The sequence below is a fragment of the Hemiscyllium ocellatum genome, chromosome 24, assembly GCF_020745735.1.
Source record: "Hemiscyllium ocellatum isolate sHemOce1 chromosome 24, sHemOce1.pat.X.cur, whole genome shotgun sequence".
In the NCBI taxonomy this organism is placed as follows: Eukaryota; Metazoa; Chordata; class Chondrichthyes; order Orectolobiformes; family Hemiscylliidae; genus Hemiscyllium; species Hemiscyllium ocellatum.
The window spans coordinates 14,703,608-14,721,204 of record NC_083424.1 but is presented as its reverse complement, the minus strand read 5'-3'; the positions used below and the strand labels follow the sequence as shown (position 1 = coordinate 14,721,204).

At 39.9% G+C, this 17,597-nt stretch overlaps 1 protein-coding gene across 1 annotated transcript in view; it reads right to left on the bottom strand.

The window, feature by feature from the left end:
• The window catches only part of LOC132827061 (T-box transcription factor mls-1-like), a 51,936-nt gene that overhangs the window by 24,063 nt on the left and 10,276 nt on the right, over window positions 1–17,597 (bottom strand). Inside the window, exons 2-4 of the mRNA XM_060843495.1 lie at window positions 12,634–12,784; window positions 11,549–11,671; window positions 4,997–5,140 (exon numbers count right to left, since the gene is read on the bottom strand). Coding sequence (XP_060699478.1) covers window positions 4,997–5,140; window positions 11,549–11,671; window positions 12,634–12,784 — 418 coding nt within the window. The remainder of the gene's footprint in view (window positions 1–4,996; window positions 5,141–11,548; window positions 11,672–12,633; window positions 12,785–17,597) is intronic.

Here is a 17,597-nt window from a genome sequence, read left to right as displayed (position 1 = left end):
AATGACAAATAGCAGTGGATCCAAAATAGATCCTTGTGGTACACCACTAGTAACTGAACTCCAGGATGAACATTTCCCATCAACCACCACCCTGTCTTCTTTCAGCTAGCCAACTTCGGATCCAAACCTCTAAATCACCCTCAATCCCATGCCTTCATGTTTTGTGCAATAGCCTACCGTGGGGAACCTTACCAAACGCCTTACTGTAATCCATATACACCACATCAACCAGTTTACCCTCATCCACCTGTTTGGTCACCTTCTCAAAGAACTCAATAAAGTTTGTGAGGCACTACCTACGCTTCACAAAACCATGTTGACTATCCCTAATCAACTTATTCATTTCTAAATAATTATAAATCCTAGATCTTATAACCTTTTCCAACACTTTACCCACAACCGAAGTAAGACTCAATAGTCTATAATTACCAAGATTGTCCCTACTCCCCTTCTTGAACGAGGGGACAACATTTGCTATCCTCCAGTCTTCTGGTACTATTACCATAGATAATGATGACATAAAGATTATAACCAAAGGCTCAGCAATCTCCTCCCTGGCTTCCCAAAGAATCCTAGCATAAATCCTATCCGGCCCTGGGGACATACCTATTTTCACACTTCCCAGAATTACTAACACCACCTCCTTGTGAACCTCAATCCCATCTAGTCTAGCAGCCTGTATCTCAGTATTCTCCTTGGCAACATTTCTTTTCCTCCCAGTATGAAGACAGACAAAAAAATATTCATTTAGCACTTCTATCTCCTCGGACTCCACGCACAACTTCCCACTACTGTTCTTGATTAACTAGAGTAAGATTAGAGCCCCCTTTTATTCTCGATTTACGTACAGAAAGCTTTAGTGTTTTCCTTGATTCTATCTTCCAATGACTTCTAATGTCCATTCCTGGCTCTTCTTAGTTCTTTGTTTAGATCTTTCTTGGCTAGCTTGCAACTCTCAAGCGCCCTAACTGAGCCTTCACATCTCATTCTAACATAAACCTTCTTCTTCCTCTTGACAAGCGATTCAATTCCTTCGTAAACCTTGGCTCCCTCATTCGACCACTTCCTCCCTGTCTGACAGGTATATACTTATCAAGGACACGCAGAAGCTGAATAAGCTCCACATTTCAATTGTGCCCATCCCCTGCAGTTTCCTTCTCCATTCTATCCATCCTTAATTTTGCCGAATCGCATCATAACTGCCTTTTCCTCAGTTATATCTTACAGCACAGCTCTATGTAGCTATCCCTTTCCACTGCTAAAGTAAACATAACTGAATTGTGGTCATTATCACCAAAGTGCTCAACTACCTCCAAATCTAATAGCTGGCCGGGTTCATTGCCCAGTACCAATTCCAATGTGGCCTCGCTTCTTGTTGGCCTATTTGCATACTGTGTCAGGAAACCCTCCTGCTCACATTGGCTAGAAACTTACCTATCTAACTTACTCGAACTGTAGTATTTCCAATTAATAGTTGGAAAGTTAAAGTCCCCATAACAACTACCCTCTTACTCTCGCTCCTATCCTGAATAATCTTTGCAATCCTTTCCTCTACATCTCTGGAACTATCCAGATGCCTATGGAGAACTCCAAACAGGGTGACCTCGCCTTTCCTGTTTCTAATGTCAGCCCATACTTCCTCAGTAGACGATCCTCAAATGTCCTTTCTGCCACCGTTTAACTGTCCTTGACTAACAATGAAAACCTCCCTCTCTTTGATTAGATTACTTAAAGTGTGGAAACAGGCCCTTTGGTCCAACAAGTCCACACCGACCCGCCGAAGCGCAAATCACCCAGACCCATTCCCCTACTTTTACCCTTTCACCTTACACTACGGGCAATTTAGCCTCGCCAATTCACCTAACCGGCACATTTTTGGATTGTGGGAGGAAACCGGAGCACCCGGAGGAAACCCACGCAGCATCTCTCTGTTCTTAATGAAACATCCAAATTCCAGAATCTGCAACAACCATTCCTGTCCCTGCTCTATCATGTCTAAGGAATGGCCACAACATCGAAGTTCCAGGTACTAACCCATGGTGCAAGTTCACCCACCGTATTCTGAATGCTCCTAGCATTGAAGTAGACACACTTCAAACCATCTTCCTGCTTGCTGGTGATTCTTGCAACCTTGAAACTATATTTCTGATCTCACTACTCTCAACCTTCTGGACATTGGAACTACAATTTAGGTTCCCATCCTACTTCTGAATTAGCTTAAACCCTCCCGAGGAGCAGTAGCAAATTTCCCCCCAGGATATTAATACCACTCTGGTTCAGGTGTAGACCGTCCTGTTTTAACCCAGCATGGGCCCCAATTATCCAGGTATCTGAAACCCTTGCTCCTGCACCATGCTTGTAGCCACATGTTCAACTCCTCTCTCTCCTCATTCCTTGTCTTGCTAGCACATGGCACAGGCAACAAACCAGAGATAACAACTTTGTTTGTTCTAGCTCCAAGCTACCACCCTAGCTCCCTGAATTTCTGTCTTAAGTCCCCATTCCTTTTCCTACCTATGTCGTTAGTGCCTATGTGGACCATGACTTAGGGCTGCTTCCCCTTCCCCTCAAGGATCCTGAAAACACAATTCGAGATATCATGAGTCGTGGCACTTGGGAGGCAACACACCAACTGAGAGTCTCTCTCATTCCCACAGAACCTCCTGTCTGATCTATGGAGTCCTCAATGACTAATGCTCTGTTCAGAAGGGAAGGGGAGAGAGGAAGCAACAGGGGCAGACTCTGTGACAAACACCTGTATCCCATGGCTTATTCCTGATAAGATCCCCCCCCCCCCCCCGCAACAGTATCCAAAACAGTATATTTGTTTTTGAGGGGAATGGTACATGGGATCCCTGCACGTCTGCCAGTTCCCTTTCTGTCCCCTGACTGTCATCCAACTGGCTTTTTATTGTACCTGAGGTGTGACTACCTCCCTGCAATTCCTCTCAATCACCCCCTCAGCCTCCCAAGTGATCCAAAGTGCATCTAGCTCCAGAGCTGGAGTTGGGTGCGCTTCTCACAGATGAAGCCAGCAGGAATATTAGTGGTGACCCTTGCCTCCCACATTCTGCAGAAGGAACTTTCCCATTATTCTAAATTCCCAAAGAGACTATTTAAAAAAAAAATTTAAAAAAAGTTACCTTACCAATCTAGTGTATAGAACTCTTTTTTTGAATCCTAGTCCAAACAATAGAGCAAATGCCATTGAAAAGAAGAAATTAGTGGAAAAATGGGTTGTGCAATCCAGTTAAAAGCTAGTACAGAGAGTAAACATGGCACATGATACTGAACCATTCAACGTGCGGAAGTGACCCCTCCCTGCACAACATTGATTTAACTAATCATAACCAGGACGTGTAATAGTAACATTGCCAAAGGTATGAATAAGCCTATGCCCCTAGTTTGGTGTGACTGCTGAGCTGAAACCAGTGGAGGTACCTGCATTGCCCCTGCATGTCATGTCTTGGCAGAGATAGCAGCTGCAAATGTGTTGCTGGTCAAAGCACAGCAGGCCAGGCAGCATCTCAGGAATAGAGAATTCGACGTTTCGAGCATAAGCCCTTCATCAGGAATAAGAGAGAGAGAGAGCCAAGCAGGCTAAGATGAAGGGTAGGGAGGAGGGACTAGGGGGAGGGGCGATGGAGGTGGGATAGGTGGAAGGAGGTCAAGGTGAGGGTGATAGGCCGGAGTGGGGTGGGGGCGGAGAGGTCAGGAAGAGGATTGCAGGTTAGGAGGGCGGTGCTGAGTTGAGGGAACCGACTGAGACAAGGTGGGGGGAGGGGAAATGAGGAAACTGGAGAAATCTGAATTCATTCCTTGTGGTTGGAGGGTTCCCAGGCGGAAGATGAGGCGCTCCTCCTCCAGCCGTCGTGTTGTTGTGTTCTGCCGGTGGAGGAGTCCAAGGACCTGCATGTCCTCGGTGGAGTGGGAGGGAGAGTTAAAGTGTTGAGCCACGGGGTGATTGGGTTGGTTGGTTCGGGCGGCCCGGAGGTGTTCTCTGAAGCGTTCCGCAAGTAAGCGGCCTGTTTCACCAATATAGAGGAGGCCACATCGGGTGCAGCGGATGCAATAGATGATGTGTGTGGAGGTACAGGTGAACTTGTGGCGGATATGGAAGGATCCCTTGGGGCCTTGGAGGGAAGTGAGTGTGGAGGTGTGGGCGCAAGTTTTACATTTCCTGCGGTTGCAGGGGAAGGTGCCGGGGGTGGAGGTTGGGTTGGTGGGGGGTGTGGATATGACGAGGGAGTCACGAAGGGAGTGGTCCTTGCGGAACGCTGATAGGGGAGGGGAGGGAAATATATCCTTGGTGGTGGGGTCCGTTTGGAGGTGGCGGAAATGGCGGCGGATGATACGTTGTATGCGGAGGTTGGTGGGGTGGTAGGTGAGAACCAGTGGGGTTCTGTCTTGGTGGCGGTTGGAGGAGCGGGGCTCAAGGGCGGAGGAGCGGGAAGTGGAGGAGATGCGGTGGAGGGCATCGTCGATCACGTCTGGGGGGAATCTGCGGTCCTTGAAGAAGGAGGCCATCTGGGCTGTGCGGTGTTGGAATTGGTCCTCCTGGGAGCAGATGCGGCGGAGACGAAGGAATTGGGAATATGGGATACTTCACATTAAATAAGATAGGACCAGGACTTCAAAATCTGATTCAATTTCCTACTACTCATGCCCAGCAACAATGAATCCAATTGTCTCCTGCACTACGTAGGCTATCGGCTTACTCAACAGATGGTGTGTATAGCTTAATACACAATTGCTTGTGTACTTCGCAATTGAAATAAATGAAACATTTTATTGTGTTTTTAGTAGTTTTCTTTCATTTGATGTTGCTATGGAAACTGGCAGCCAGGATACCTTGTCCTTGTTGTGTAGCAAAATCTACTTTAGTGATTTAAATTTATGATATAATCTTGCAATTTAAATGTTTGAATGATAATGTGAAGTTGATTACAAGTGAATATGTCATACATAATACATAACACCCAAATCAAAAGCGTACCTTTTTGCTGTGGTAATGACCCACAGCTATAAACTCTGTTTCTGGGAAGCAGTATGTCCAGGAGCAAAGCTTAGATTTGAGCTCTTCAGCATTCTGAATTAAGTGAATTCGGGGCCTGTACTTGTGCATTGGAGTCAGAGGAATCTGAGATGCATTGAAAGAGTAAGAATTAGGTATATATAGCATTTTATTTAAAGAAACACAATATTGATGAATCAACCCACTTGCAGAAATTATCAACAGAATTTGCCTGCCTGACAGCAGTTCTTAAACTTCATGTATATAGGGTTCATTGGGAAATTCTAGGGCACGATTATGCTGCTGAATTAATGTGAGGATAGTGAATAAAATATTAGTGATGCCAATGACTTTCCAATTTTCTGTGTGTACGATTCCTGCAATTATTTATACATGTCTGTAGAACTTAGTACTAAAGTACATTTGCTGTTCCCTGCCCTGGACACATGCTATGATATTATGATTTCCACGACACTGAATTGACCATCCCACTATTTTTAAATGATGAACGGTGAGATGAGTTTGTATGATGCTAGTGCAGTTTCTCACAGTTACCTCACAAAACTACATCCTGTCAGAACTATAGGTGAATTGACAAAATCCACATTCCACTTTATAAATGCAAGAACTCAGTGAGAACATCTCACAAATTGAAATCACTGGCATACAGACTGGATAGCAGATGGATCAGTGGAAATACAAGTATGATGTAATTGATATCATGATAGGAGGTAAGAAAAATCATTTTAGTAGTTAATAAATGTGGAAATTGCAAAATTCATGGGAGAATACACAAAGGAACGAAATGAAACGGTGAGTTATATGCAGACATAGCCATAAAAAAGGTCACTCGCATTATAGGTTTTATTGTATAATATTGAAAAGACATAAATACGTTTGTACAAAGCACAGGGTGGATAACAGGAATAGTAGTGTTTACAATTCTAGGGCACTCATTATAAAAGTATACTTTAAAGGTGTGGATAATGTTTAGTGTAATTTGAGTAAAATGACAGTTGAGAAACTGCATTAATAAGGACAGAATTGAGCAATGGATGTTATTTTCATTGCTGCAAGGAAGGCTAAGAAAATTTAAGACTTTTTAAAATATTATAATAGGAGATTTTATTTGTTTGCTCATGGGATGCAGTCAGCTTTTACTACCCAGCCACTACATGGTTTGCCGTCAGGCTAGCTTTTTATTCAATATAGATTTTGCCATGGTGGGATTTGAACCTCATGTTCACCAGAACATTAGCCTGGGATTTTGGATTACTAGTTCAGTGACATTGTTACTACACCAGAGCCTCCTGTGAATAAGGAAATACTATATATTCTGGTTGAAAAGTTAGTGCTGAGAGGCAAATCAGTTTTGGCATGGGAAATGGTCAACACAGAAATCATTACATAATTTAAGAGAAATATGGATCAGTGTTTTGAAGACTTATCTTCATCCAATGTGTACACATGGCCATTTAGTAGGAGACAATTGGGATCTCATGGCCTGTTTTCTTTAGTTCATGGGCGCTGAAGACCATTTCCTGCACTGACCGTTCTATTTTTGCTAAGATCAACCTATCCAGCACAGACCAGTGAATGAACTTTCACGTAAATGCCTCTGTACCATATTTATGAGTAATTTAATCACTGGAGAAGCTCTATACATTGCATTTGACACCACAGTAGAATAGGCAAAATGGGAAAAAACAGTTCATTTCCCAAACTGTGTGCACTGTCAATTCTCTCTTTAATGAGCAGCAAAATTAGAACAAAAGTAGTACAATATCAACCTGTCTCCAGAATATTACAACAGAAAGATCTTTTCAACTCTTTTCAATTTACATTAATTGTGTCTGTAATGGTACTACAAAAAAATGTAACTCGACAAGTAAAAGATGGGATTATCAGCATTTGAACAGCAGTAAAATAGCGGTCAACATCACAAGTGAGGAGTAGCTCTGACTGTCAGGGTAATTACTGGCTGGTTTGTCAGCAATCTTCTCGTTACAAAAGAACTCCATTAGCTAACCACAGGGAAAATAGTTACACCTGCCATTTTGGTTCAATACATACAAAAATAACTGTGACACTTTACGGCATTAAACTGGGCTCCCTGCTGCTTTGTCAATTGTAAGGATTCCAGATCAGTCTGCATGTGGCACTTTGAAAGGCTCCACCTGCTAGTTGGGTTAGAAACAAATGTTCTAAACTTTGATCTGAAAGCTTCAATGTTTCAAAAATGCAATCTTTTTGCCTTTCATTTTAAAAATAAAACTTTTCGATCACATTGTAAACTGTGAAATTGGTTAATCTTTTTATGAAAGCTGCAAGTGTAGAAATTAATTTTCACAATTTTAGCACAGACTCATTTCAGATGCACACTCAAAGCAAATTACTCTGCTAAAAGCACTTGCTGTGAATTCTGACAGTTAATAGGTACCTCATTAAGTCTCATCATTCAACAAAGTTCAAAATCCTCTCTTTGCACCTTCAACTTTCCTACAAAGAATCTAATTTCTCATTAACTGTTCTTTGCTGATGTCATAGAGGAAAGGAGTTTCAAGAAGATTTGACCTATGCTATCACTAGGGCAATCCAATATACAAAAAAAGGGTGGTATATTTTGACAATAAAATTGAAAAGGCTTGAAAGATTTTTAAACTGAGCATTATAAGTTTGAATGATCAGCTTTTTAAAAGTTTTTTTCTCTTAGTAATTCAGTCTGCAGATTTAATTTGAGACTTTTCTTGCTGCATACTTTTAAAACAATGCAGTTGTGAAATGGTATCAAATTCAGAAGAAATAGTTATTGGGCATGTGCAACAAGGAATTTTATATTTCAAATATTTAGAGTTCCTTTTGTAGAATAATGTTTATATTGAAATAGCCTATTAATCTTATTAATGTATTAACAACATCATATCATAATTTTCCTACCTCCATTTCAAGTTCCTTCTCTCTATCTTGAAGGATCTCATAGACCATCAAAAACTCTTCTGTTTTTTAATTAAAAATTTTCACTAATTTGTTGGACAATATGTTGTGTGCTTGTGCTATTTAGCTTCCAGAGGTCTCACAGCTGAGCCTGATCATGGCCTCATTAAACATATATACATGCATACTTATCAGCATTTGTCTGTTGATAATAATCAGTGTGTAGTGTTTGTAATGAAGTCAGCCAGATGGACCTCATAGAATGAGTTCCCTGACTGTAGCTGTTAAACTGGTCCAATTAGGAAACCCTGGCTGACAGAGAAGAGAGGTCTCAGACATCCTGTGCACTTTGAAGGAGCTGGATCAAGGACTTGCCAAGTTCGAATGAAGGGTGACTTGGTGATGGAATACTAGCCTCTGTGGAACTATTTCACATGAATCCAGGCTTTTCCTTTTTCATACCCAATGATTTTGAGACCAATTGAAGGACCCTGAGTGCCGCCTAACAGAGTCCAGTCAGCTCAGCAGATATTTGGGGTTAAAATAGTGGCTTAACATGTCTGCATAGCTTGGTTCCCAACTGGACAGTGAACTTATCAACTAAGGTCTAAAGAAATCTGTCAACTGTAAAAACTATTTGAAGTTACAGAATGTCTATTTTGAATTTACCAATTGAGAGGATTGCATTTATTGCCCATTTCTCCTTGCCAAGAGAGTGTTATTTTGGGTCTCCTACTTGAACTGTTATAGTGTTGTGCGCTCTCAATGCTATTAGGTAAATATGGTCCATATAGAATTGTGCTGAGCATTTTATCTTGTTAAGGCTATCATATCTACGTATCAGCAAAGGGAACCTAGAAGGAGAATAAAGGAAGCAGGAAGGAGAATGTTTTAACTGCTTTAACAGTTCTGCTTCCTATTGAATTTTTACTGTTCAGGAGATTTCTAGAATTTTGAATGAAGGAAAGATGACTAACTTTTAAGTCAGCATTAAATATAGCTTGGCGATGATGGAATTCCCATACATTTGCTACCCTGGTTCTTAAATGGTGGAGATTGATAGGTTTCGTAGTTAGCTAGGTTAGGTTTCTTTCTTGAGCACAGAACAAACTTAGGCAATTTTCCACATTGTTGGATAGATGTCGGTACTGGAATTGAACCAAAATAGTCTGACTAGATAGCTTAAACAAAAGCTTTATGTTATGATATTTATATATTTATCCTATATTATGGCCTTAAAAACCTTACCCTTTAATAATACATGGCTAACTAGTTACCAGGTTTATGTCTTTCTCACATTTTTTACAGATATGTTTTATTGGTGATTCTGCCATCCTTCCATGTCCAAGGACATTTCAAGCACTTAGAACCTCATTTATTTTCTCTCTGGCTTCCAGTCAGCATTTTATTTTAATCTTTTCAGAGCTGGTATCACAGGTGCTCCTAAAACCAGCAAGTGCATCTTTTAAAAGTAGAGATCAGGGTCATTTTGTTTCCGAAGAGAGTTTATATTAGAAATTTGGACATTGAATTTATATCGGCAAAAACAAAAATAAGATCAAAAATGATTTATTTTTAAATGGATCTGCATTAAATCTGCATGCCTGGTTCAATCCTCATCTGAAGACTACAACTTGTTCACTCTTCAAAAAGTAAAAGGACTGAAACACTTTTATACATAAGCCTAATTTTTTTATTTAAGTGTTTATTTTGTAGTCTGCACACACATAATAAACACTTAAAACAATTAATGTCCTCCATTGTCACCTCTGCAAATGTGAACCTACTTAAATAATTAAATGTTCGCTTAAATGCCTGTTAAGATCTCACTGGCTAGACTGCACTGTCATTGAGTAATGCAAATGTCATGTTTCTAAGGTCTCCAATCAGTCCTATTGTAAAAACAGATTTTTTCTTTTAAAAATAAAATTGCTTTGATGCCAAAGCAATATTTATAGATGGATACATATATTGTGGACATCTCTTAAATTTTAAATACTTTCTGCAACATTTTTATTTTATTATCTATGATGTAAGAATAAAAAGCATGTTTAAAAATAAAGTCATTATATTTGCAGCCTAACATTGTTATTAAAACAATACGTAAATCTTCACCCCAGCTGAATAACAATGCTTGTCAATGAAGATAGTACCCCTTGAAAATAAAGCTAAACTAAAAAGTTGGAATCTTATTATGTTGTACTAATCCAGTATCTTAACATATCTTTCTAAAATATTGGCAAAGTACAAGTAATATGAGACTAAAAAAACATTTATGTACTGTGTTATAATGATCTAAAGTGGGCTACTTGAAAGAGAGGTGGAAGCAAATTCAATTATTCTTTCAAAAAGGTAAATCTATAAATATTTGAAGGTAAAGAAAGACATATGTCTGAGAGAAGAACAGGGATGCAGGACTAATTGGAAAGCCTTTCAAAGAGCCAACACAGACACCATGGGCTGAATGGATTTCTTCTGTGCTATATCAGTCTATGATTCACCGCCATGATTCTTATTCCATGGTTACTATAAACTTTAATTTATCCTGCATGAAGTCTAATCTCTTTTTATAAATGGTTGCTTGATAATGGGGCTAAAATAGTAAAACACAAACTTCCAAACCTGTAGATAATACTTGAGATCTAACAATATGCTCTTTTGATGTCTCAATTACAAAGCAAAGTTCCTGTTACACTGAGCAACACAGGTAAGAGGAGTTTCCAATTACGTTGCTGCTTTGTGCTGATTTAGAATGCTGAATTAGCTGATCTCAGTTGGCAACAGTAAAATCCTCAAGGAGAAAGTGAGAACTGTAGATGCTAGAGATCAGAGCTGAAAATATGTTGCTGGAAAAGCGCAGCAGGTCAGGCAGCATCGAAGGAGCAGGAGAGTCGACGTTTCAGGCATGAGCCCTTCCTCAGGAATGAGGAAAGTGTGTCCAGCAGGCTAAGATAAAAGGTGGGGAGGAGGGATTTGGGGGAGGGGCTGAAATGAACTCAGATTTCTCCAGTTTCCTCATTTCCCCTCCCCCCACCTTGTCTCAGTCAAATCCCTCGAACTCAGCACTACCTTCCTAACCTGCAATCTTCTTCCTGACCTCTCTGCCCCCATCCCCACTCCGGCCTGTCACCCTCACCTTGACCTCCTTCCACCTATCGCACTTCCGACGCCCCTCCCCCAAATCCCTCTTCCCTACCTTTTATCTTAGCCTGCTGGACACACTTTCCTCATTTCTGAAGAAGGGCTCATTCCCGAAACATCGTTTCTCCTGCTCCTTGGACAGTGAAAATCCTACCAATAATTCTAAATTCTAATCTTAAATCACAATCAATTGAGTCCTTGCAAAGTGCACCTAGATGGAGATCAAGTTGAGACAGGCTTGGACTTGGCTGCTCTCCCTTCAGTGACTAACATCCACTTAGCAGTCACTGTTATAACTTGGACACGAGGGAATAAATGCTTGGGTGCAACTAATAGCTGCTATAGAAATGTCCCTCAAAAAGAATCACCACTATCATGACTGAGGAGAGTAAAAGATCCAAGCAAGTATAAATGCCTCAAGCAACTATTGTTTTGGATGTTATTTGCCAATAGACTCACCATGCCTTTCTTTCCAATCCCATTTACTGTGCAGATTTTGAGCATTTTGAAAGATACAGGTTTCTCGTTCAGCTCAGCTCCAAGGGCTGGTGTATCTGAGTGGATATATACACCGCTTGATTGCTGTAAAGTTTAAAAGGGAAGAAACGGAAGTATTTCAGAAGTATAAGAGCACAAGATAGGAAAGGGTAATTCAACCAGTTTGCCTGAGTAAATCATGCATGGTGGTTCAGTCTTTTTTTTTGGTTTGCCTCCTGATTTGGCACTAACCCTCTGTTTTAATTCAGTGGGTAAAGTAATTGTGACATGTTATTTCAGCTCATAAACAAGTCATTTACTTAACTCTTATTTGCTAACAGGTAACTCATGAATTTTTAATCATATTAGTTAGGTCTTTATTTTCTTGTAATGCTTTATGTGACCTCAGCTACTCCCAACCTTCATTTCATCATGCTACTGCTGGCACCCACTTCCAAATCCTACCTAATAGTGTCATTTCTACTCCACTCCTGCTTCATATTAATCATGCTATTGTTGGATATGTAAGTTAGGTTGGATGCAACAGATGAAATGGAGTCAGTAGACCCTACAAGCTGCCCATTCTGATATGCACATGATTGAATCCATTTACAGGTTCAAAAATCAGGGAAATAACTTGGATCTAATTTTGGAAAACTTCTGAGAAATATTTCTCTTTAATTCCTTCAGGCAGTCAAGCAATTATCTGGTAGACTGGATCCCTATAAATTTGTGACATGTAACTATAAACAACTTTGGCCCTTCAACCAGAAAATTTCTCCTCACTTCGGACTCTAAGTTTCTTTTTGAAGGACATCGGTATTTTTAGGTAATCTGATACTACCTAGTCAGTGAAAACACTTTTAGCCAATTTTAGTGATAAGCTCCTATTTTATGCTGCAGTATCCAGAACATAGGTAGGAGAAATGTATCACATTCTTTAAAATTGATGTTTTATGGATGACATCTCATGATTAACCTGCAACGAAGAAATCTGTTTATTTTGATAACCTGGTTGTTGCTTTATATTCGACCGTTTAAAGGAGTCCCAAGTGTTATTATTTCACCTGTTGTCGGGCTGGAGCAGATGGACACCAGCCTCGTTCTTGAATGTAGGTATAGCGTTGATCACTGCTTGACTCCATATCCACCATAAGTGTGTATGACTTTTCTGGGTCCAACCCATGCAGAGTGACCACAATAGTTGGGAACAAACACCTGGGAATAAATAATACAAGGTACTCCATTAATTTTGCTTACAAACTGCATAAACATAAACTAGTATAGTACTTGTGTAATCAACAAATTGCTATTAAAGAATGGTTCTTTACCTCCTGTGCTTCTCTGAGATTATGTTGTTACAAGAGGACTCATTGTGTATAAAGTTTCTACTGAAAAAGATATTCAAAAGATAGTGACTGAAGTCTTTTTTGATTGATTTTCACGTAGTATTAAGGATAGAAATTATTAATATTTGTTCCTCTTGTATATCATACTAGCATCAACAAATACCTGATAATAACATGGGGCAGCACTTCTTTTGGTGTCCATCTGAGGTGAAATAAAAGTTTAACTAATTGTATCTTGCATTCTTTACCAAATGGAATATATGAATTCACCCACCTCTTTCAAAATATTCTGTTTAAAATAATATATTTTGAAAATTTTATCATATTCAGAACCTCCATCTGAACTTGAATAATGGTAAAGGCATTTCAGAGATTGATACAATTTATCTAAGCAACAATTATTCTTATGTTCTGAACATAATCATAAATTTAAAACAATGCAGTTGATCATGTATAATCCCTTTTACCATATAATACAAAATATAAGGCCTGCTCTGATTTGTCCTTTCAAATTTTATATTGAGTTGCTTTACTTGTTGACTATAGGTGCAAGAGTCAGCAACTGTATAATACCTTGTTATGCACATTTTGATTTGACAGTTAAATCAAATGCACTGGGAATTGAACTTGGCATCTTTTTGGTTTATATATCTCAGCTTTATCCGAGGCAGTGAATATATGAGTTGAGCCATCAAGACAGGTCACAATGTTCCTTTAAATCATCTAATACCCAATGTTAGTGATGCAATCTGCACAATGACAATGTTATTTGAATTGGTGTCTTCTTTGCATGAAGTTTAAATCTTATGACGGCCACTGGAATTCTTTGCTTCAATTGAGTGATTTTCATGCTTCTTGCAGTCAGTGGTCTGAAGATAAATTATTCTAGATTTCAGAGATGTATTAGATACTCTTATCAAGTGACTGAATGAACTATTGCCATAAGAAATCAATAAACCATCTTACAGGGTTGAAGAGGAGACTGGAAGAGGAAAAACTAAATTTGTCCAATTTGTCAAGCTTAAATAATAAATTCTGCTCATCAATGATATTATCGCATTAACTGTATTTGAGGGGAGACTGGGCAGTAGAACATAGCCAACCATAACACCAAAGGTTTTAGGCCACACGACTCATTAATTTTTATAAGTCAGCTTCACAAATCCAGCTTTTCATTATATCACTTAATCTTGTATCTGTACAGAAACTCATTCAAAGTGTTTACTTTGCTTAACAAAGCACCAAAGCAAATAATGCAGTTTTGAAATAATAACAAGAGATAGAAAAACTCAGCAAGTCAGATGTGTGGAGCCAGAAACAGAGTTAATATTTCAAGCGCAATATGATTGCCCTTCAGAACTGAACAAAAAAGTGGAAAAGTGATGGATTTTATACTGTAGACAAGGGTGCAAAGGAGCAAGTGGAGTTGAAAGTCAGTGAAAGGTTAGACAGTGTGGGAGACTAGAGAACATAGGGCAAAGCAAATGGTGATGTTGTAGAGAAGAAAGAGATCCCGATTAGGTGTTAATAGTAGATGGTAATACCTCAATATAGGTTAGCTCTGCTGAAAGCAATATCAAGAAAACCAGATTTGAAGGTTGGGGATGATGGACAAAACAGAGAAAAGAGTTCATGAGCCATGTTCCCAATCATGTTTCCCTTCAGACCATGAACTTTGTCCTCTACATTATTTCCTGTCAGACAAAAGGAGTATGAGAAACATAATGATATTAGTCAATTATAATATATTAAATTATTACCCCTGCAGCATAAAAATGGTGTTCCTCTTTACATAGAACATAGAACAATACAGCATAGAACAGGCCCTTCGGCCCACGATGTTGTGCCAAACATTTGTTCTAGCGTAAGCACCTATCCATGTACCTATCCAATTGCTGCTTAAAGGTCACCAATGATTCTGACTCTGCCACTCCCACAGGCAACGCATTCCATGCCTCCACCACTCTCTGGGTAAAGAACCTACCCCTGACATTCCCCCATACCTTCCACCCTTCACCTTAAATGTATGTACCCTTGTAACACTCTGTTGTACCCGGGGAAAAAGTCTCTGACTGTCTACTCTATCTATTCCCCTGATCATCTTATAAACCTCTATCAAGTCACCCTTCATCCTTCGCCGTTCCAATGAGAAAAGGCCTAGCACTCTCAACCTATCCTCGTACGACCTATTCTCCATTCCAGGCAACATCCTGGTAAATCTCCTCTGCAGAAAATGTGTTGCTGGTTAAAGCGCAGCAGGTCAGGCAGCATCCAAGGAACAGGAAATTCAACGTTTCGGGCAAAAGCCCTTCATCAAATCCCCTCTGCACCCTCTCCAAAGCTTCCACATCTTTCCTAAAGTGAGGCGACCAGAACTGTACACAGTACTCCAAATGTGGCCTTACCAAGGTCCTGTACAGCTGCAACATCACCTCACAACTCTTGAATTCAATCCCTCTGCTAATGAACGCTAATACACCATAGGCTTTCTTACAAGCTCTATCCACCTGAGTGGCAACTTTCAAAGATCTATGAACATAGACCCCAAGATCCCTCTGCTCCTCCACCTTACTAAGAACCCTACCGTTAACCCTGTATTCCACATTCTTATTTGTCCTTCCAAATGGACAAGCTCACATTTGACAGGGTTGAACTCCATCTGCCACTCCTCAGCCCAGCTCTGCATCATATCTAAGTCCCTTTGCAGTCGACAACAGCCCTCCTCACTATCCACAACTCCACCAATCTTCATATCGTCTGCAAATTTACTGACCCACCCTTCGACTCCCTCTCCCAAGTCATTAATAAAAATTACAAACAGCAGAGGACCCAGAACTGATCCCTGCGGAACTCCACTTGTAACTGGGTTCCAGGCTGAATATTTACCATCTACCACCATTCTCTGACTTCGACCGGTTAGCCAGTTCTCTATCCAACTGGCCAAATTTCTCACTATCCCATGCCTCCTGACTTTCCGCATATCAAATGCCTTACTAAAATCCATGTACACTACATCAACTGCTCTACCCTCATCCACATGCTTGGTCACCTCCTCAAAGAATTCAATAAGACTTTTAAGGCAATATCTACCCCTCACAAATCCGTGCTGGCTGTCCCTAATCAAGCAGTGTCTTTCCAGATACTCATAAATCCTATCCCTCAATACCTTTTCCATTACTTTGCCTACCAACGAAGTAAGACTAACTGGCCTGTAATTCCCGGGGTTATCCCTATTCCCTTTTTTGAACAGGGACACAACATTCGCCACTGTCCAGTCCCCATTGACAATGAAGACGAAAAGGTCATTGCCGACGGCTCTGCAATATCCTCTCTTGCTTTCCACATAATCCTAGGATATATCCCGTCAGGCCCGGGGGACTTGTCTATCCTCAAGTTTTTCAAAATGCCCAACACATCTTCCTTCCTAACAAGTATCTCCTCTAGCTTACCAGTCTGTTTCATACTCTTCTCTTCAACAATACGGTCACTCTCATTTGTAAATACTGAAGAAAAGTACTCATTCAAGACCTCTCCTATCTCTTCCGACTCAATACACAGTCTCCCACTACTGTCCTTGATTGGACCTACCCTCATTCTCGTCATTCTCATGTTTCTCATACACATAAAACAGTTCCTTTAAACTGGCATTTTTACTAATTGTCCTGATGAGCAAAGTTCCCTATAAACTGTGTAGCTGCACTTACAGCATTTGCATTGACTTCCGGTCCAGGCCTATACAGCCGGAAGGAAAATTAGAGGGAATGTTGTTGATTAGTACAAGATGAAAAGCTTCCACAAATATGTTCTTAGAATTCTCAAGTTCTGTACTATCATTAATATATTTTGGTATTTTTGAGGGGAAGAAAGCACACATTGACCAGGCTGTCGGCTACTTTCAGCATTTTCTATTTATGAGAAAAAGTTTTTCATATCTGCCATTGATACATTATTGAAGAATGAAGTGAACTAGAGCTGAAACCCTAGAAATATAATTGAATGTTTAGTTTCACATTGTTCCTTTGCTTGGTTCACCTGAATACACTGCAGTTTGGATAGTACTACTCAGGACATAACTTTTAAAAAGAAATATAATGAGTTATATTCATCAAAAATAAAATAAAAATGAAACCTCTTCCTCCAAAATGTTTTAATGTTTTGCGTACTTTTGTTAGGTCAAGAACTATTAGAAAGCAGGGGAATGGAAAGACATGAAAATAAACAAAAGGAAGAAACTTTATTAGAATAAATAATGTACAGGAAGAAACAAAAAGTATAATTAGGAACAGTTACACTACCTAATTTTTTAAATATTTCATTTACGCAGGTTCTTTACGCAGAGAGGTGTGAATGCATGGAATGCGTTGCTAGCTGTGGTGGTGGGATGCAGAGTCATTAGGGACATGCTGGACATGTACTTGGACAGCAGTGAATTGAGGGGTACGTAGGTTAGGTTATTTTATTTTAGGTTAGGAATAATCCTTGGCACAATATCGTGGGCCAAAGAGCCTGTTCTGTGCTGTACATTTCTATGTTCTATTTTGTAAGTTTTAGAAATTCATACAATGTTTCTGGAAAGTGAATAACTTTAGTAGATGTTAGAGCACACTATGTGACTGAAAATTAAAGCCCAGGTCACAGTGACCACATTTGGGTCAAATTCTATCTGCCAACCCTTGCTAAAT